General features: G+C 52.5%; 1 protein-coding gene across 4 annotated transcripts in view; it reads left to right on the top strand.

The window, feature by feature from the left end:
* The first annotated feature begins 5,495 nt into the window (after positions 1–5,495).
* Positions 5,496–20,107, top strand: part of KIFC3 (kinesin family member C3) — a 38,306-nt gene continuing 23,694 nt past the window's right edge. Inside the window, exons 1-4 of one of the 4 annotated variants that reach the window (XM_032326183.1) lie at positions 5,496–5,715; positions 9,887–10,091; positions 12,589–12,731; positions 17,973–18,111. In XM_032326183.1, the coding sequence (XP_032182074.1) occupies positions 9,926–10,091; positions 12,589–12,731; positions 17,973–18,111 (448 nt within the window). In that variant the 5' untranslated portion in view covers positions 5,496–5,715; positions 9,887–9,925. Of the gene's footprint in view, positions 5,716–9,886; positions 10,092–10,315; positions 10,474–12,588; positions 12,732–17,972; positions 18,112–20,107 lie in introns of those variants that run through there. The other 3 variants (XM_032326181.1, XM_032326185.1, XM_032326184.1) reach the window with 3 other exon arrangements.

Here is a 20,107-nt window from a genome sequence, read left to right as displayed (position 1 = left end):
CTCTCTCTATCTCTGTCTCTGTCTCTGAAATAAATAAAATCTTAAAAAAAAAAAAAAAGAAAGGGAGGAAGGAAGGAAGGGAGGGAGGGAGAAAAGAAGAAAGAAGAGAAAAGAAAAGAAAGAAAAGAGAAAGAAAAGGAAAGAAAGAGATAAAAGGAGAATGATTATTCTTTCCAATAATTTTCACCCAGATACTGGGAGCCCAAAGCTAAATGGGACCTGGCTTTATCCTCAGTCTGGGGCCTGCAGTTCAGAAAAGAACAGGACAGAGCAGAAAAAAAGTAACTTGGAAAAATGCTCATTATACAGTTTAAAGTGAGAAAAGGCAGAGCTGAAAATTGCATTCACTCTCTGCCTCCCACTATAAGCTAGTATTTGTGGAGGACTGACCCTGTGTGGGATGCTGGGCTCGTATTTACCTCTTACAACAACCCGAGGGGTTAGGTACTAGGGCTACGCCCTTTGTCATAGGAAGAAACTGAGGCACGGAGGAAGTGTTTTGAGCCAGGGTTCAAACCCTGGACCACTTGACCCCTAAACCCAGTTTCAACTGTTGTCCTAGACCGTCTCTCCTTAATATAGAAATACATCTGTTCAAGGTTGAATACTGAAAAGAAAATCTGGGTCAGGGACAAAAAGGTAAGGGTGGTGGGATCTGGGCTTTGTCCCTGCCCCCCTTTTGGTTTCTGTTACATTTGTGCAGGAAAAAAAAAATTGAAGTTAACAAAAAAAAAAATAAACAAAAAACAAAAAAAGCCCAGCCACCTAGAATTTGCAGCAGATGGGTAGAAATGAATGGGGAAGTCGAAAAAAAGTGGGAACGATGTTAATAATGCATGCCTTGGCTTAGAACAAGGAGATAGAATGATTTAGGAGCAAGAAGTGAAGCCGGGGAGGGAGTGTTTGGGGGAAGGAGCTCAGGCGGCTTCAGTATGGCAGACGCGGGGGTAGGGGGTGGGGGGCTTGGGGGGTGCTCTGACTCAGAGGGGAGACAAAGGGGTAGAGCTTATCTTCCAGGGGCATTCTTACTAAATCTTTTTATTACCTGGTGCCTGAGTACAGATCTTCTCAGTGTTTGCATTCCTCTCATTTTTTAGACTGCAGGAAATGATAACGGGGGGAAAAAAAAACACCTCTCTGTTTGCTTTCTTCCCAGGAGTGCTAGGAGGGTTAGCTGCCAAATTCTTTCTCAGGTCATAAAGAGGTTTCAGGTTTCCCCCACCTGAGAACCTGGGGAAGCACTGCTAAGGCCAGTCTCCCTGGCAAATGCAGAAAGGTAGTCACTGTCTACAGATTTCGGGGCAAGGTGGTTTATTGAAGGGAAGTTTGCTTGGTTCCCCGCAGAGACCTTTGTAAATAGGAGAACTGTCTCCCCCTGTTAATACAACTTTTAGAAAGGAGGCAAGCACCCTTGGGCAGGGATGGGGAAGGCACAGAGGGAGCTGGAAGGGATTGGAGAGAGAGTGGTATCATTTGTTCATTTATGTGTTGAGCATCTAGCTCTTGGAAGAGCGTAGTGTGTAGCAGGTGAGAATGACAGGACCTTACCAGACGAGCCAAGGGCCGTCCAACACCCACCCCTTCGTGTCAACGGAGGAGTGTGGTTTCCTAAACGTTGGCAGGTGTGAGCCAAGATCCAGGGCCCCCTTCCCTCCCACCCCCAATACGCTCAGAGGTTTAGCTGCCAAATTCTGCAGCTGGGAGGGAGTCAAACGCATGTCTGCAGGGCTGAGCTCTGAATCCTGCCTGTTCTTTCTGTGGAATCCTCCCCAGCTCTTTCTGCGCTGTCCATAATGAACTATTTCAGGAGTACTGGAGTATGTGAATTCAAAACAGTGGCTAATTGAGTCAGGATTACTTAATATTCGACTCCTACCCTCAGAATGTTGTTCTCCAACTTCAAGAAACTGTTATCCAGAATCGTGCAAAGATATATAGTTTTCAAGACTGCAGGGTGCTCCTTACTGACCCCATTGAAATTAATTGCTTAAGGATCCATTTCTCACCTCCTTTTGATAAGAATTATCATTAATTTACACAAGAAGAAAGTCTGTTTGGGGGCGCCTGGGTGGCTCAGTGGGTTAGCATCTGCTGTCAGCTCAGGTCATGATCAGAGTCCTGTGATGGAGCCCCGCGGTGGGCTCCCTGCTCAGCACGGAGTCTGCTTGTCTCCTTCTCTTTATGCCCCTCCCGACTGCTCATGCTCTCTCTCTGCTCTCAAATAAATAAGTGAAATCTTAAAAAATAAAAGAAGAAGAAGAAGGAAGTCTGTTTGGATATGCTTTAAGGTACATGTTCTTCCCCCTCTGAATTATACATGACCTATTTTTTAGTCTCTGGAAACTTACATGATATCAGGCACTTGCAGAGGATTTCCTTGTGATCAAGTCAGGAAAGTCCCCTGCCCTCCAAGAGGTATTGGTGTAGATAGGAGAGGCCATTGCAGTCCAGTGTGGGGGTGTGTGGCAGGGGCAGGGCAGGGAGAGATGGTGCCTGGGAGGGTCAAGGAGCATGACCTCTAAGCTTGAAGGACTTGAAGAACAAGCAGGAGTCAGCCAGGTAAAGGTGGGTGGAGGCAGGTGGGAGAAGGGGAAGGAGAGAGACTTTCCAGGCAAGGAGAACATCATTGCAAAGGCCTGAAGGTGACCAGATCTCAAGTTAAATCATTAAAACTGGAAAATCATGTAAATCTTATGTGGTGCTTTATTCTAGGTTACTGTGAGAATCAGACCAAACACAATCCGTGTTATTCCCCTCTTTACTTCCCTCTGGGCCGTAGACTTCTTGGGTCCCTGACTTTCTCTCTGATGGATGCCTTAAAGTGAAGGGGTTTCAGGCTCTTTGAACCCCCACCTGGGGGACAGGGTGTATATGGATATGGGGCTGCAGGGTTCTGGCCACTGCCTCTTGTGTGGCCCTCCCTCCATTTCTATATTTCTGCCAGAAGGTGGGCAAAAGGGCAAGGCCAAAGGCTGAACCCAAGAGTCCTCACTTATGGATTCAGGACCTCTGCACTGGGATGGCCAAGTTTCTGGTCAATCTCTACCTTCCCTGTGGCCAGGAGATAGTTGGCAGCCTCCACATCCAAAACATCAGTGACGTTTCTGGGATAGAAATGACCTTGGAGTCATTAGTGTATAGTTGCTGGTGACGTCGTACATTCTTAAGCTAAATTCCAACAATCATAAAGCAATTTGCTTTTGCAATTTCAAGTCAAAGTTTTGCAAGAACCTCAAAAATGTTTCCATCTAGTACCTCAATTTTCTTTGTTTTTCCACTAGTGCTTTGATCTTAGTAATGCTTGCATCTGGTATCTGAAACTCGTTACGTACTATAGTACGATCTGTTTGCTTGTACGTGTACATATACCCCACCCCAGCCGCATTGGTCTCACATCTCAGCTCTATCACACTCTGGGTTTATGAATGAACTGTGGGAGGCTGTTTCCTCTCCTGATAACTGAGCATATACTGGTGTCGACCTCGTCGGGTGTTCAGGGTTAAATGGGATCTTGTTTATAAAGAGTTCAGCGCAGTGCTTGGCACAGTGATTGCTTTCAATAAATGGTAGCTATTATGTGATACCAAAAAAAAAAAAAAAAAAAGACTGTACTAAAATGTTGGCAGCATTTATCTCCAGTGGGTGGGATTATGGTTACAATGAACATCTATTACTTTTGTAATCAGAGAAAACGAACAATAAATGTTATCATGAATTCAGAAGTCTGGCTTTGGCTTTGTCAGAACGACCTGCAGTTAATGCCACCGTACTGGCCAGCGAGGAAGACAAGGCCTCCAGTTCTCTACCAGGACTTTACAGACAAACAACCTGCCTCACTCGGATAATAGGGAGATACTTGGTTAGGATTCTAGAGATACTCTGCCCTCATCCAGCCCTGTAGTCCCCTTGGCCACTCCTGTCTGGAGAGAAGGCAGGGGGGTTCCGAGAAGGAAACTCTCAAATTATGGCCTTCCCTCCTGTTGGGAGGGTTATCTGGGGGGGTGGGGGGGTGGTTGTAGTTGGAAATCTCTAACTCTCCAAGAAACCATTCCAGGAGAGGGATATTTATCATCTACTGGGCCTTCAGTTGGGCGTCTCAGAAAATAAAACACACATTAGCCCACTTCCAGTAGGGGGATTGTGAGTGTCCTGTTCTGGCATCCAGAACAATCTGAGGCCCAGGACCTTGGCTCTGTTTCCGGCTGAGATTCTTGACTGCCAGCCCAGTGCCTGGGCAGCGACAGGAGACAGAACCTTCATTGATCTGCATGTCCCCCTCCAGTCCCCTCCTTGCACCTCTTGGGCCATCCCCTGAGACACCAGGAAAAGTGAAGCGCTCACCCTTCTCGGATTATCTATGGAACCATCAGCCTGCACTGGGCTGGCTTCTGAGCTTCTTTCTCCTCCTCCTGCACCCTGGAGGGAACAACAGCGCAGGCTTGGGAGTAAAAGGCTGCCTCTGTTTGGGAGACAAAGAACAGAGTGGCTCCTCTGGGTCAGCTGTCCCTGCTTGGCTGGCTGGCTCCCTGGCGTTCCCTGTGCCTCTTCCGAGACGTCCCCCAAGGAGGGACTTCTGGCTGGCACTGGGAGGGCTGCGTGCTCTGCAGTGGTTGCACTCTGGACAGGTTTTCACTGGAGCCTAAAGGAGGATTTTACCTTAAAAAACTCTACGGCCTGGAAGATGTTAATTCGGGAGTGGTGCTGTGGCTGGGGAGGCAGCCGGGCCTGTGTATTCCTACTAGAGCTAGTGAGAACATGTGTGTGTGTAAACACGAGTGATAACGTGTGATGTTTGTGTATGCATGCTACCAGAGCGTGAGAGAGTGGGAGTGAAAGCGAGGACTTGGGTTTTAAAGGATGTGTCTACTAGAGTGTCAGAGGACAAGGCATAGAGTGTGTGCAAGAATGTGTGTGAGAGTGAGCAAGTGTATGTGTGCACGCGGACAATGTGTGGGGACGCACGTGTGCGTCTGAGCACCTGACGATAACGTGAGCGCGTGTGTAAAGTGTGTGAGAATGTGCAAGTGTATACATGCGCCATCTAGAGTGTGTGAGTGCGTGTGTGAAGGCGTGTGTGTTAGAAGGTCCAGAAAACGAGCTGGTGTATGAGGGCGTGTGAAGGACAGCATGGGAGAAGTGTATGTGTGAGGAGTAACGAGCGTGGGCGGAAAGTTCTGTACCACCAGGGTGAGGGGATGTGCGCGTCAGAGTGTAAGTTTAAGCGCAAAGGCACGTATATAGGACTAGCGTGGGCACGTGTGTGAATACTGGATGGGTTCTCGCTTGCGGACCAGAGCATGTGTGAAGGCATGTGTGAGGGACGTGTGTACCGGCGTGCGAGAGCCCACAGGCGAAAGCTCGAGCACGTATGACGCTGTGTGTACACCAGTGGGTGTGCGCGCACGTGTGCGCTAGCGTGTGCGCTAGCGTGTGCAGAGCGGGAACATCTGGGTGGAGCCAGGAGGCCGCCGAGTGGGCGGCCCCGCGTGTGAGTGTGGGCGCGCGCGCGCCGCCGACCCCCGCCTGGGCAGGAGCCAGTTGCCATGGGAACGCGCCGCGGCCCGAGTTAATCATTTCCTGTGGAAAGTGTGCGGGAGGGGCGGGAGCGGGGCGGGCCGAGAAGGCGGTGGCGTGGAGCTGCCTCCCACCGGCGGGCCGGGTCCGGCCGAGCCCCGGGCTCTGCGGCGACGCCGGGATCCTGCCTCTGCCAGGCCGGTGAGTCGGGGACCCTGGCGAGCCGGTGGCGGGGGAGGAGGGCCGGGCTGGGCTTTCGGGATCCGCCCGGCCCGCCGTTCCGGGTGCCGCGTCCGGGCCCGCCCTACCCGCAGGACCCCCTCCCCTGCCCGGACCCGCTGCGGGGCGCGGGGAAGGTCGGGCCCGGGAGAAGCAGCCCTGCGCGGTCGCCCGCCGAACCCCGCGCCGTCCAGACAGAACCAAGGACCTTGCTCGCAGCACGGCTTGGGGCGGCACGTCCCCTGGGGTCGCAGCAGCCTCGGGAACCCCCTTCCCATCTCTTTGGCCCGAGAGAGACGGAACCGACCGGGGGAACCGCGTGTCAGTCAAGGCCTCCCCCTCCTCTTGCGGAGATTTTTCCCCGCACCCCCCAGGGATCCCTTGAAGGCTGCAGTTTCCAGCCCTCCCACCACGTACGTTCCCTGGGCAGTTCGCTTTTGCCCTCGCAGGGCAGGGGAGGGTGTAGGCCGGCCCTGTGGTTGGAAGGAAGGCCTGGGCGGGTGCCCTCCTGGGCAGTAGGAAATTGAGACAGTGACAGCAGCAGCCCCGGGGATCCGAGGAGGGAGGGCAAGCCAAAAGCCACCTCCTTCAACCCCCTGTTGTGAGTTAGAGCAGAACTCTGGCGCAGTGTGAAGGGCCTGGTCCTGGGAGATTCTTCAAAAGGAAGCTGTATTTCAATTCTCAAGTATTCCCACCCAACCCGCAGCATACCTGTCTCAAGATTGTGGGTCCCCGCTGTCCCTGACCTTTCACCTTCCATGGGCCATGAGACTGGGGGCACTTCTCCCTGCCCAGGCACACTCCCCATGCCCTTGGTAAAGTAGCTGTCTCCTTGGCCAGGGAGAGTCATTGGCAAAGAATGCAGCCTCAGAATGGGGCCCTGTATTTGCAGTTACTGGACTTTAGGGACTCAGGATGATGAGTTCTGCTGTTCTTATGGGAGTGGAGGTTTTTGAGGTCTAGGTTGTTCTGGATGACCCAGGGCCTGTGATTGTGTGCAGGGGAGGGCCTAGCTAGCCCCTGTTTAACCTCGCTGACCTTCTCTTCCAGGGAGACTTAAGCCCTCCCCAGCAGCAGTATCTGGGCACTTGTCAGGTCTGTCCCTCAAATTATGGCAATATCCCTGGTCTGGCAGAGAGCAGGGGTGGGGGGGGGGGGTGTTACAGCTCTACTCCCTTGGTCTAGACAAAGAAGGGTAAATCTTTCCCTCTTCTCAAGCCAGACCTTCTGCACTCACCCACCTCTGGAGGGAGGGAGATGACTGAAAAATAAAAATTTTGAGTTCATTGTATATGCCAGCATTGTTGTGAACACTTTATATATGCATTGTCTAATTCTTATACCAACCCTATAAGCTGGAGTTCTCTCCATTTTCAGATGGAGATAATGAGGCACAGAGAAAGTAATTCACCCAAGGTCACACATCCAGTAAGTGGCAGAGTTGGGTCTGAAGCAGCTTTTGGTCATAGCCACTCCACACCATGTCCCTGTTGTCCCACCCTGTGGGTCCCAAGTTGGCAGAAGCGCCCAGCCTTGGACTTATTTGAGGTCCTGGATACTTTTGACCTTTCCACCCTACTGGCTCTAAATTCAGCTGCTTTTTCCTCTTCGGGATCTTGCACACACCCTTCCTCTTTCTTCCTGCTATCTTCCTGGCTCCCTCTCCAACTTCCCTTCCAGAAAGTCACAGAAGCATTGTCTCCTTCTGTCCCCATCCCTCAGACAAAGCTGATCTCTTTAACAGTCCTCTCTCTCAAACAGGGAATCGACCTTCAATGCCCCTCTCACCTTTCCAGGCATGTGGAGCCTTTCTTCCATTAGGCTGCTGGTCCTTGGGGTCGGTTGTGTGCCCAGCTCCGTGCCAAGCAACCTAGAGAAAAGGACATCTGGCGCTTCCTCCTGGTTCCTTCTGCTCCTTAAGGGTCCATCTTTGTTCCCTCAATGGAGCTGGCCCACATATTTGGATTAGCCTCCGCCCCATCCTCTAGCCCACAGTCCAGTAATACTGTACCCAGGAGCCTCCTCCAAGTTGTCTTCCTCAGTCAGGGAAGGCAGAGAGCACAGCCTCTTAGCCAGTAAGCCTGGCATTCTTCTAGGGCCCAGCTGTGTGAACTGCTGTCATCAGATCTTCCGCTGCCCATCGCTATGCCCTAACTTCTTGCCTCTCCCTGCTTCATTCATCCTGGCCCTGTCCACCCAGCAGGCTCGAATCCCTCCTATTCTACATACCACATCCTCTCAATTCAGCCTCCCCTCCTTACCCTAGCCAAACTTCCCCTCAGAAGAAAGCAGCCCCTTCCTTTAGCCCTACCCACCTCTTGGACCTACCCAGGTTTGCCCTCTGTGCGGCTCTACGGCTGGGCTCCCTTCCAGAGCCCCCAGGGCTTTCTCCAGTTTGACCTCCCCACGGCATTGTTTGCTGGGAACTGACCATCCCCTGCTTCCCCACCCCTCCCCACCATCCGGTCACGTGTGAGGACTCCGCACCTGCCTGGTGGTGTCGCCACCTCTGACCGTCCTTCTCCAGCGTTCCTTACCACCCAGAGTGAGCTCCGTGCTTGGTTACCTTTGGTGACTGTGTCTTCCACTGCGGCGCTGGGACCCTCGTTAGCCTCCCAGCTCTGAGTCCCCAGCCCTGCTCTTTGCCCGGCTTTAGCCCGGGCTGGTATGTATACACACATTTCAGGGTACCCACCTGTCAAGCTAGTGCCAGGGGTCTGTCAAAAAAATTTATTTATTTATTTATTTATTTATTTTAAAATTTTTAATTTATTTATTTGGCAGACAGAGATCACAAGTAGGCAGAGAGGCAGGCAGAGAGAGAGGAAGAAGCAGGCTCTTTGCAGAGCAGAGAGCCCCATGTGGGGCTCGATCCCAGGACTCTGGGAATCATGACCTGAGCCAAAGGCAGAGGCTTTAACCCAGTGAGCCACCCAGGCGCTCCCACCCCCACCGACAAAAAAAATTTTTTAAACCGAAAGCAAATCCCACTTTGCCTTTCTGAGCTGACTTGGCTTCTTCTGTTAACGGCATTGCTGTCTGAGTCTGGGACTGTAGCTGGGTACTTTAAATGTCCTCACAGCTGCTTTACCTACGATAGGTGTTCAACAAAGACTTGTGTGGGGAAGACTTAAAATCTGTCCTGTTCATCTGCTCAGTTCATCTGCTCAGAGGGATCCATGCATCTTTCTTTCTTTCTTTCTTTCTTTTTTTAAAAGATTTATTTATTTATTTTAGAGAGCATGCACAAGGGGGAAGGGCAGGGGGACAGAGAATCTCAAGCAGACTCCATGCTGAGTGTGAAGCCCTGTTTGGGGCTCGATCTCAAGACCCTGAGATCATGACATGAGCCAAAACCAGGAGTCAGACCTTACCCACTGCACTACACAGGCATCCCCCCATGGGGCTTTCTATCCAGGCCAGTGCCCCCCCCCCTTTCTCCCATACCACCTGGTGCCTCCCTGCATCCTGTTCAGATCTTGAAGGTTTGTTGAAGTGCTTACCTCCCTCCTGACAGGGAGCTCCCCATCTCTCCTGATCAAAGAGGACCCCTGGCAGGTGCCTGGCTCACAGCAGACACCAGATAAATAATTATTAGATGAAAAAGCAATGAATCTTTGTATCTTGCTGTCTGCCAAGTTGTAGGCACAGAGTGAAGGGGACTTGAATAGCATGAGTGGACTTGAAGAGAATTTGGTCCATATAAGCCTATCTTGTCGCTAGCCACAGTCCGCCCTTCCTGATTAGTACCAAGATGCTAATTAAATCTGATTAGATTTAAGGAGATGCTGTTGACTCGTGCTGCCTCCGTGTGGGGCTGTAACCTGGTGCGCCTCCAGGCTGCCAGGCCTCCAGCAAAGGGGCTGAGATGTGAGGTCTCCTTAGTGTGCTGCTGACACACCTGATGCGTCCTCACCCACTTCTGAGCCTCCTTACTTGGGAAGAAGCACCCGGAAATGGTGATAGGCTCTGTTTCATCCCGCAAGCCCAGGGATCTTTGCAGGGGCGGGGGGTATGGAGGTGGCATTGGAGTTGGGGCTGCTGCTCCGGGTAACAGGTGGCCCCGTTGCAGGCGGGCTCTGATCTGTCCCCCAGCCCCCGCTCCGAGTGCCTGGCAGCCGGCTCAGCCTCGCCTTCCCTGTTCTGTCCGCAGGCCGCCCGGCGCCCAGAGGAGGCCGCTGAGCCCCGGGCCATGGTCCCGTCCCGCCGGCCGTGGAACCTGGGAGCCACGCCCTCGCTGCGCGGCCTGTGGAGAGTGGGCCGGGCCGGGGAGCCTGAGCCCGGGATGGCTCGCCCCGCCCCCGCCAGCCCGGCCGCCCGCCCTTTCCCATACACCGGCCCGGGGAGGTTGAGAACTGGTGAGTCCGCATTTTTAAAATGCCTCTTTATTTCCCTTCCTTCCTCCAGATAGCAGAGATGAGGCCGGGCTTTCTCGCAAGTTCCTAGGCTCAGTCAGAGCTGTCAGGTAATTACAGGGTGCCGGGCAGCCCGCGGGCCGGCGCGGAGTCGCAGTCGGGGCGTCAATCTCGCCGGCGCTCTTGCCCCGCGCCCGCCCGTAAAGAGAGGTCCCGGACGCCGAGTTAAACTTCAACGCGGTCGCTGGAGCCGGGGGACAACGCCGCCCAAACCACGAGTTCTCCACCCGGCCGGGCGGGGGGCGCTCCGCGGGAGGCGCGTCCTTGGTCCCTGGCCGAGCGCTGGCGGTCTCACTCCGGTTTCTGCCCGCAGCTGGTAAACAAGGTAGGTGAAGTGGCTGCCCGGTGCCCTGCGCGGGCGCTGACACCTGATCGCGACCGGCGGGCCCGCGGGGGGCGCAAGGAGCCGACCGAGGCCACCCAGCCGAGTTGAGGTGCCCTGCGCTCAGTTTCAGGTGCCATCCGGGTCGGCTCCTGTAGGGGCCCCGACGCAGGTGGGCAGTGAAGGAGTCCCTGAGTGCAGGCTCCCGCTGTCCCCCTGGGAGAGCTGTCAACACCAGCTCTCCTTTCTGGGTCATGTCCCCTGGCACCTCACACGCCAAGAAGTGAGTGGCACATCTGATTTCTGGTGCCGGCTGGATCATCGGGTCTGGGGGGCTGCCCCATGACTGTCTCCTGAGCTGAACTTGGGCAAGTCTTCCTGAAGTGTGGAGGAAGAGAGGGGTATTCAGTCAAGGTGTGTTGAGGGGCTTGCTGTCTGTTATTCCTGACCTACAGAGAAAGGGGTTTAGGTTACCAGCCTGTCTGAGCTAGCAGAGTCCCTCTGGGCCATCAGACTTAAGTCCCCCTGCCCACCCCCGTAAAGAAGGGGAAACTGAGGCCCAGAGAGGGCACATAGAAAATTCCTCTTCAGTCCCCTCTCTCCCACCACACTTGTGCCAGTGGTGGCTGCCAGAGTGATACCCCCCAAAGTCTCTGCAGGGGACAAGTGAGGCTGGGGATGGCCCTGGGGTCTCTGGGAAAAGCTTGGGCTTTTGGGTCAGGTAGCCTCAATTATCTGGAAGGGATGAAGATGACCTCTGCTCCACAAGGTTTTCCTAAGGATTACAGAAGTGATATATATGAATGAGTATTGCTGTTCTGGTTTAAAAAAAAAAGAGAGAGAGAGAGAGAGAAAGACAGAAAGGAAGGAAGGAAGGAAAAAGGAAAAACAAGCAAAAGACAAAAACATGTTCATTTGGAAAACTAAAAAAAAAAAAATCACTCAAACCTAAAAAACTAAAAAAATTGAAAAAAAAAACTATAAAAAGCACAGAAAAGTATAAAAAAGACAATAAAAATCACCTATAAGGTTGCTAGTGGACATTTTATATAGTTCCTTCCAATCTTGTGTATGTGGGCACGCATGCATATTGATCTATTAAATGAGTATTAGGAAGATCATATGACCATGCAGGCTTATCCACTTTTACGATTTATGACAAAGGTCAAATGAAATCCCGTGGGTGAAGTGCTAAGCAGAGTGCCTAACATTGAGTAGGGTGTCACCCAACTTGGTCACCCCTGGCCTCTCCGCCCCCACCCCAGCTCTCACCTCTGCCTTCAGAATGCCGGCTAGCCCATGGGATGGCAGGACTGGCTCAGTGTGACCCTGGGTGCGTTAGTCACCCCCTCGGCTGTGGTCCTAAGGGCCTGCATCGGTGGCCGCTTTCTGTGTGTCTGGCACAGAGTGAGCACATTATGTGTGTCATTCATTGTAACCCTCAGCCCAGAACTCTGAGCTTGGTTCCTTACCCCATAGTGCTGGCAAGGAAACTGAGGATCAAACAGGGGAGGAAGGCCCTGGCGGGGGGTTGAGGTGGGGTGCACGGGATATCCATACCAGGGTCAGCTCTCTCTCCTGTCCAGTGAGGGCGGCAATGTGTCAGAGGCTGGAGGGGATGTGCTTTAGCTGGTCCCAAATAAGCTTTTGGAGCCTGCCCCCTTGCTGTTTAGGAAGGCCGGGGAGAAAGCGCCCCCTAGAGGCGGCCTTGGTAATAAAGCCACCGCCCTGGAGTGCACCTCCTGGGAAGACAGGCACAGCTGGGTTGGCATTGGCTTCCCTTTGCTGCTCTCTGGAGAGGATGTGAGCAAGTGCCAGCCCCAGAGACCACTGTGGAGGGCTGGGAACACCCCCTCCCCCAGAGGTCTCAGGTGACTTCCTCAAGAGAAGCTCTGGGTGGCTTTCCGGAAGAAAGAGCACACACAGCCCCTGCCTGGTGCCAGGCCTTCCCTCCGAGTAGGTCAGGCGTGTGAGGGCGTGTGAGTCCCTCTTGGCCGCGCCTGGGCCGGCCCAGACGGTGGGGAAGCAGAGCTCAGCGGCGGCCCTAGCCAGGGGTCCTGGCCAGCAGCCTTCAGCCAGGGGCCTAGCATCTTACCTGTATTCTCTGTCCTGGGACAGGGCGTGGAAGAGACACCCTGGTCAGCAGTGACGAGGACTCCAGTGCCCGAAGTGCAGCCCGCCCGGCCCTAGCGCAGTGCCGAGCCCTCAGTGTGGACTGGGCTGGCCCTGGGAGCCCTCACAGGCTCTACCTGACCGTGCAGGTAAGCACTGGGGCCTTCTGAGAGGTGATGGGCCGAGCCAGGCTGTGGGCCTTAGCTCTGTGAGCTTCTGCAGCTGGGTCTCCAGCAGGCTGTCTGGGGAAGGAAGCCCTTACAGGGGGCCTTGAGTCTCTTTGCCGAGCTCCTCGCACCACGTCCGCCCCGAGCCCGCGTGGATGGAGCAATTTGCTTTATTAGGTTATCTCTGGGAAAATCTCACAGGAGATGACAGAAACTTTTCAGCCACACCCTGGCTGAGGTGTTAAAGTGAGAAATGTGGGACCTTCGCTGAGAAGCTACTAGGAAAACAGGCAGGTTTGGGGGTAGCTGTTAATTCCCATTCGAGCATGGTTGTCCGTGGGGCTATACGTGTATTTCCTATTTGACATGGGAATCCAAAGCTAGACAGAGGAATTTTGCCAAAGTTTGGGTTCTTTTCTCTTGCAGTTATCATCAAGTGATTTTTCAAAAGACAAATTTTATGTATATTTGTGTATTTGTCGTAGAGATAATACATAACGATAGTACTAATAACTATTATTTATTGGACACGGACTTTGTACCAGGCACTGGGGCCATGTGTTGTATATCTCACGTCAGTACTCCGCAATCTCAAGACCCAGTTACTGTTTTATCTGAGTTGTAGGAATGAAGTAATGGAGGCTCAGAGAGGTTAAGTAACTTGCTACTGGTCACACAGCAACCTGGGATCTGAATAGCTAAACACAATGAGCTTTCTAACATACAGTGTAAAGAATTCACTGGGCGGGAGGGTAGGAGGTTGGGGGAACCTGGTGGTGGGTATTAGGGAGAGCATGTATTGCACGGAGCACTGGGTGTGGTGCAAAAACAATGAATACTGTTACGCTGAAAAGAAAAAAAAAAAAGAATTCACACAGGGATGTGATATTTAGAAACCAAATGCCTCCCTTAGCCTTGTATCTTGGAGAAATCCACTATTTAGAGTTGGGTGTTTATGTATTTTTCCTATGTAACCACTTACTTATATTTATACAATTTTATTATTTATTTGTACACACTGTCCTGTGACTAGCTCTTTCTCTCAACAGTAAATCTTGGCGATTTCTTCATGCTTGTCCTTATACAAAGAACTCCCTCATTCTTTTAAACTGCTGCAAAGTATTCTGCTTCAGGGTTTACCATAAATTATCTGTCAGTCAGTCCTCTGTATCCTTTCTGATTGCTGTGAACTCCTTAACTATCTCTGCATGCACACAGCTACAGCTTGGAGCAATGTCAGAACAGTGCAGGTGCTGCACTTTTTAAATGAATACATTTGCTAATATATTTACAGTTCACCCCCATGCCAGGTGCTGGCCCATTCCAAAGCAGAGAAATAGACCTGACTGCACGAAGGACCAGAGTTATTTCAGGGTGTTGTGTTGCGAAGACCCCCTGCCCAGGACGGATGGTATAGGAGAGGTTCACGTTGAAGGGACATGGGCAAATAGGGGGACAGGATGGAGTGTGGGAAACTTAGTTGCCCTGGGAGGGCATAGCCTCCCTCATGCAGATGGAACTTGTAAACCAGGCTGGCCTACAGCCCCCAGTCCTGATCTGAGCATGGCCTAGGGTCTCATGTTGCTTCAGAGCTTCCCGGCCCTTCTTGTGTGGTTCATGTGCAAACTGAACCAAACGGTCCTTCTTTTATCTTTCGGTCTGCAAGAAAAGCAAGTCTGGTGTGGTGTGGGAACAGTTAAAGAAACCAGAGAACCCATTTTTTTTCCTCTGACTTGAGCCATTGGTAGTTAAATCGGGAGGTGGTCAGAAACCGGCCGCCTGGAATTGGGCGGTGGCTGTCTTCCTGAATTTTGATTATGGGGTGTTGAGTTGTGGTGGCTGCCGAGTCCTGGGGTCAGCAGATCTGCTGCGATTCTCTGAGAAGCTTTTGTCAGCAACCAGTTTGCATGTTGGTGTCCTTCTGGGCCCCATTATGTTTATCGGTGCTCTGAGGTCAGGGCTGTGAGGCTGAAGGAGGGACCCAGGCACTGGGGGGTGACCTGGTAGGCTTAGGGAACTGCCCCCTGTCCAGCCTCTCCAGTAGTTAGACCCTGGGATGCTCCCTCTGGAGACACCGCAGGAACCACCCCCCTCCCCTTCCCCCGGGGGTAAGGAGTACGGGACCGGCTGCCCTTCCTGTGGCTTGGCCAACAGGCCAAAAATAGTGTAACCTTTGCTCTGGTCGGCAGTTGGAAACCCCCAGCTGCTGCCATCGCCGCCACCGCTGACAAGCCAGCTCAGGATGGTGTGGCAGTTGGTCACAGGGTGGGGACCAAATAAAGTCAGGGGGAGTTTTCCTATGTACAAGAGATTTTGCTCAGCACCCTCCCTTTTCAAGCAGAACATGAGGTCGAGAGAGAGGGAGTCAGACATGGTGAACACCGAGGCTGCTCATGTGGCCTTTCTCTTTCTTTTCTCTGTTTGTTGGATTTGGGGTTACAAAAATATCATGATCTCAGGGTCCTGGGATCGAGTCCCACATCGGGCTCTCTGCTCAGCGGGGAGCCTGCTTCCCTCTCTCTCTCTCTGCCTGCCTCTCTGTCTACTTGTGATCTCTCTCTGTCAAATAAATAAATAAAATCTTAAAAAAAAAATAAAATCTTTAAAAAAAAAAAAATAACAACAAGGAGACATACAGAAAGAATATAATGCTAACAGCTACCTGGTCTCGGGTTCTGACTGTGCGCCGGCTGCTCTGAGAACTTGGCACAAGTTCCTGCCGCTTAACCTTCACACCAGCTGTGTTGGGAGGCTGATAACGTTTCTGTTTTGAGAATGGGGAAAATGAAGCTTCAGGGAAGGAAAGTAACTCGCCCAGAGCCACACAGCTCCCCCGAGGCACAGCCAGGCTTCACACCTGGTGCTTTCTGACTCCAGACTCAGAGCATTCTTTTATTTTAAAAAAAAATTTTTTTTAAAGATTTTATTTATATATTTGATGGAGAGAAAGAGATCACAGGTAGGCAGAGAGACAGGCAGAGAGAGAGAGGAGGAAGCAGGCTACCCACGGAGCAGAGAGGCCCATGTGGGGCTTGATCCCAGGACCCCGGGATCATGACCTGAGCCGAAGGCAGAGACTTTAACCCACTGAGCCACCCAGGTGCCCCTAAAAAATTTTTTTTTAAATTTTATTTACATTCAATTAATTAACATATTACTAGTTTCAGAGATAGAGTTCAGTGATTCATCGGTTGTATGAAACCCCGAGTACGCATTCCATTCCATGCCTTCCTTTGTGCCCACCACCCAGTGCCCCTGTTTCCCCTGCCCCCTCTCCCCTCCAGCAACCCTAGTTTGTTTCCTGTAGTTCAGAGTCTCTTATGGTTTGCCTCCCTCTCTGATTTTGTCTTATTTGATTTTTTTCCCTCCCTTCCTCTATGATCCTATGTTTTGTTTCTTAAATTCCACGTATCAGTGAGATCATATGATAATTGTCTTTCTCTGACTTACTCTGCTTAGCATTTATCCTCGAGTTTCATCCATGTCACTGCAGATGGTAAGATCTCATTTTTCTGGGTGGCTGAGTAATGGTCCATTATATGTATATGCACCACATCTTTCTCCACTCATCTGTGACGGACATCAGGGCTCTTTCCACAGTCTGGCTATTGTGGACATCGCTGCTATAAACATTGGAGTGCACGAGCCCCTTTGGATCACTATATTTGTAACTTAGGGGTGAATACCCAGTAGCGTGATTGCTGGGTCGTAGAGTAACTCTATTTTCAACTTTTTGAAGAAACTCTATTCTCTTTTCCAGAGTGGCTGCACCAGCTTGCATTCCCACCAGCAGTGTAAGAGGGCTCCCCTTTCTTGGGGCATTCTTTCAAACACAGCACTTGTTTTTTGTTTCAAATACAGCAGGCACAAAGACATGCAAAAATGTGTCTGTAGAGGTGCCTGGCAGGCTTAGTCAGAAGAGCACGCAACTCTTGATCTTGGGGTCGTGAGATCAAGCCCCATGTTGGATGTAGAGATTACTTAAATAAAACTTAAAAAAATGAAATAAGATATATCTGTAATCCCCTTCCCAGATAATTTCTGTTGACATTCAAAAATAAAACAGAGCACTGTAGATGCTTATAAGGCTGAAAATACAAATGACAAGAAGAGGTTCAAAATGAAATGTAAAGGTTCCTTTCCCTTCTTCCCATATTCTCATGGTTTACTTTCTTTCTTTCTTTCTTTTTTAAAGATTTTATTTATTTATTTGGCAGAGATTACAAGCAGGCAGAGAGGCAGGCAGAGAGAAAGGTGGAAGCAGGCTCCCCGCTGAGCAGAGAGCCCGATGTGGGGCTCAATCCCAGGACCCTGGGATCATGACCTGAGCTGAAGGCAGAGGCTTTAACCCACTGAACCACCTAGGCACCCCGGTTAAGTTTCTATTTACTCACCCAAAAGTTTAAATGAGGCACATTTCTCCTCCTAGCTGCCATATCACCTGACCTCCCAGAGACAACCATTGTCTATCTAGTTCCCCAGACTTTTTTTTTTTTTTTTTTGAGGCCTGTGTAATTGTCTTATCAAATGGGATTGCACACTGCATGTGGTTCTGTGGCTTGCTTTGGATGTCTTTGTGAGCTGCAGGTGATTTTTCTCTGGATGATTCTTTCTGTCTTTCCCCCTTCTCTCCCAGCCTGTCCACTGGCCTGTTCTACCTCAGCCTTCTTTGCCTTGGTTTCTCCTTGACCAGGAGATGGGAGGGAGCACGGCCTTCCCCTGTTCAAGTGGATCTGTGTGCTTCCCTCTTGGCAATCCCAAACTGGTGCTGTCTGTAGGTGGGGGCAGCTGACATCATTGGGGGGGAGTTTCCCTGAGATTGTGGGGTGCCTGGTGGGGCCGGACAGCCCTGTAAATAGTGGGGCCATGGGCCTGAAGCAAGCAGGCCGCTGCCCCGGTGTCTCACACCCCACAGAGCCTGCAGGGACAGCCCAGCGAGCTTCCCGTGAGAACATCCAAGTGCCCAAGAACCTTGTTTGCTGATGCAGATGGCCGGCTGCCCATAGGAGCCAAGAAAAATGTGCTGCCACTGTCTCGTCGTGGCATCAGGACACATTTCTTCTGGACCCCAGGCCTGGTTGTCCTCACCCACTCACACAGCAAGGGATGGATCCCTGGGCCCGGGGTGCTCACCAGTTCCAGGAGCACACTGTCTTCGGGCTCGGGGGGCCCCCTCCGCACTGCAGACCCCTTCACGTGAGGATTCTGGTTGTGTCTTGGCAGCAAGCCCTGCTGGACAAGGGGTGCGAGAACAAGAGTCAGGGGACGAAAGAAGAGAAGCTCCCGAGGAGGCAGGCGCCGGCCCCCAGGCGGGACCGGGAGGCCCAGGAAGCTGGTGGCACCATGAATGTAGAGAAAACAGGTAAAGCAGGCCTGCCCGCCAACCTGGAACAGTCCCCGCTGAAGCTGGCCCTGGAGGGGAGGCTGCTGTGGCATTTGAGCAGTCCCCACATAGCTGTCCTCGTCACTTGGAGGAGACCCGGCCAAGTCCTGGCCACCTGGACATGGAGCTCAGAGACCCCAGCCTGCCCACCCCTATTCCAGGGATGCCCCCCTCCCGGTGCCACCAGGACCCCATCCAGGATGAGAGGCCTGTGTGGGCTGGGGTTGAATTTCCCTACATTTTGTCTTTCCCCCAGTGCCCGTCAAAAGCAGACCAACGGTGGCAGCCTCAAAGATGCCACAGCCTGTAGACAGAGGCTGGAACCCATCTCCTTTCTCTGTGGAGCCATGAGGGACCCATGGGCTCTAGGACAGGGCTTTACCTACTGCCACGAGGCCGGGGTAGAGGAGCTGGTGGCTACCTTCTTCTCTGTCCAGGATGACTGGTTCTGGAAGATTCTATGGGCCCCCTTCGTGGGGTTCCCTAGCAGGAAACCTGAGCCTAGCAGTAATTGGGAAAAAAGCATCCTCAAAGAGCCAAAGGGGACGGCCAAGAATGTGTGGAGAAAAAAGCTTTCTCTCTCTTTCTTCCCCCAGTCACCAGGGGTTGATTGGTGTTTCTGTCAGTTCTGTTTTCTGCCACTCCCTTGTCTGGGGTTGTTCCAGAGCTGTGGTCGCCTGTCTGGCATTCAGGGGCTGGTGCCGGGGTCTCTCCGCTGTGTAGGCAGACCAGCCTTGGGAAGGGGTGCACTGTCCAGCCAGTCAGGTCGGCTCTCCTAATTTGTGGAGAAGAGAGAGACCAGGTCCTGGGAAGAATGGGGACTAAGTCTTGTCAGTGGGGCCAGGGCCGGCCCTCTGTGTCCCTGTGCCTGGGTGGCCGTGAGAGGCAGTACGCAGGCAGGGTCTCCAACACACGCTCCCTTGTGACAACTTGCACTGACAACTGACTCACTAAGAGAGGCAGGCAGCCTTCTCAGCGGGAAGGCCCCTCCGTTCCTTGTCCCCAAGGGCCCCTTTGACCTCCCCTCTCCCTCCACTTCTGATCTCCCTTAACTTCTTCAAGGTCTTTTCTTCCCTAGCAAGTGCTCTCCAGGCCCCGTTTCAGCTCCCCTGGCTGTGCCCCTGTGCTGAGGTCAGGATGAACCCATGCTGTGGGTGTCTCAGAACCTTCTCAAGTGCCCTGGACGAGAAAAATGATTCCATGTCTCATCCCAGCCCTGTGGCCTGTTGGGTGACACTCACTTCTATCCATCCCTCATGGAATCCAGGCTCCTTTTCCAAGGTTGCCTCTTCGGGCAAGGATCGGTGTCCCCATTTTGCAGAGGAGGATCCCAGGGCCTCATAGGTGGCAGAACTAGCTCCCAGGATCTGGAGTCCAGAGTGTTCCCTACCTCACCACAGCAGTCTGCACAGGGCCGAGGGCCGTGCTGGTCACATGCTGCTCATGGCATCCCCGTGTGCAGGCCTGGAAGCATCCATCTGACCTCACTCTCTCCAGAACAGAGAGCAGAAGCTTGGCCAAGTGTGTGTGATACCCCTGCTGCGTCACATGCAGGCCCCACGGCCAGGGCCACGAGCCAGCCAGGACGAGCCTGCTCCAGCTCTCCGGGAGTCTGGAGTTGTAGCTATTCCAAGGGACGGGGAGAAAGGGAACAGCCGGCCCGTGTGTGCTTCGCCTGCTCTCTTGAGAGTGGGACCTGAGCGTCCTCAGGGTCCAGCCTCCTGGGGACAGGTCTGAGACATCCTGCCCAGCCCGGAGCTTTTTTGTGGCTTCTCTGAAGTCTCGGTGAGCGTGAGTGCGCTTGCTGCCTCCGGGCGGGTGGAAGCTGCCAGCAGGGGTGTGCACAGAGCCCCTGGGCCTCCTGCCTCTCAGCTGTGGCTCTGAGGGTGTATCGTGGGGAGTGGAGACCTGGAATCAGCAGATGCCACTTGTCACACTAAACTCTGGGTCACTTCTTTCTGCCTCCTGGGGCTTT

Source organism: Mustela erminea, chromosome 19 (assembly GCF_009829155.1).
Source record: "Mustela erminea isolate mMusErm1 chromosome 19, mMusErm1.Pri, whole genome shotgun sequence".
NCBI lineage: Eukaryota > Metazoa > Chordata > Mammalia > Carnivora > Mustelidae > Mustela > Mustela erminea.
The sequence above is the reverse complement of the archived record's forward strand: the minus strand, read 5'-3'. Positions and strand labels throughout refer to the sequence as shown.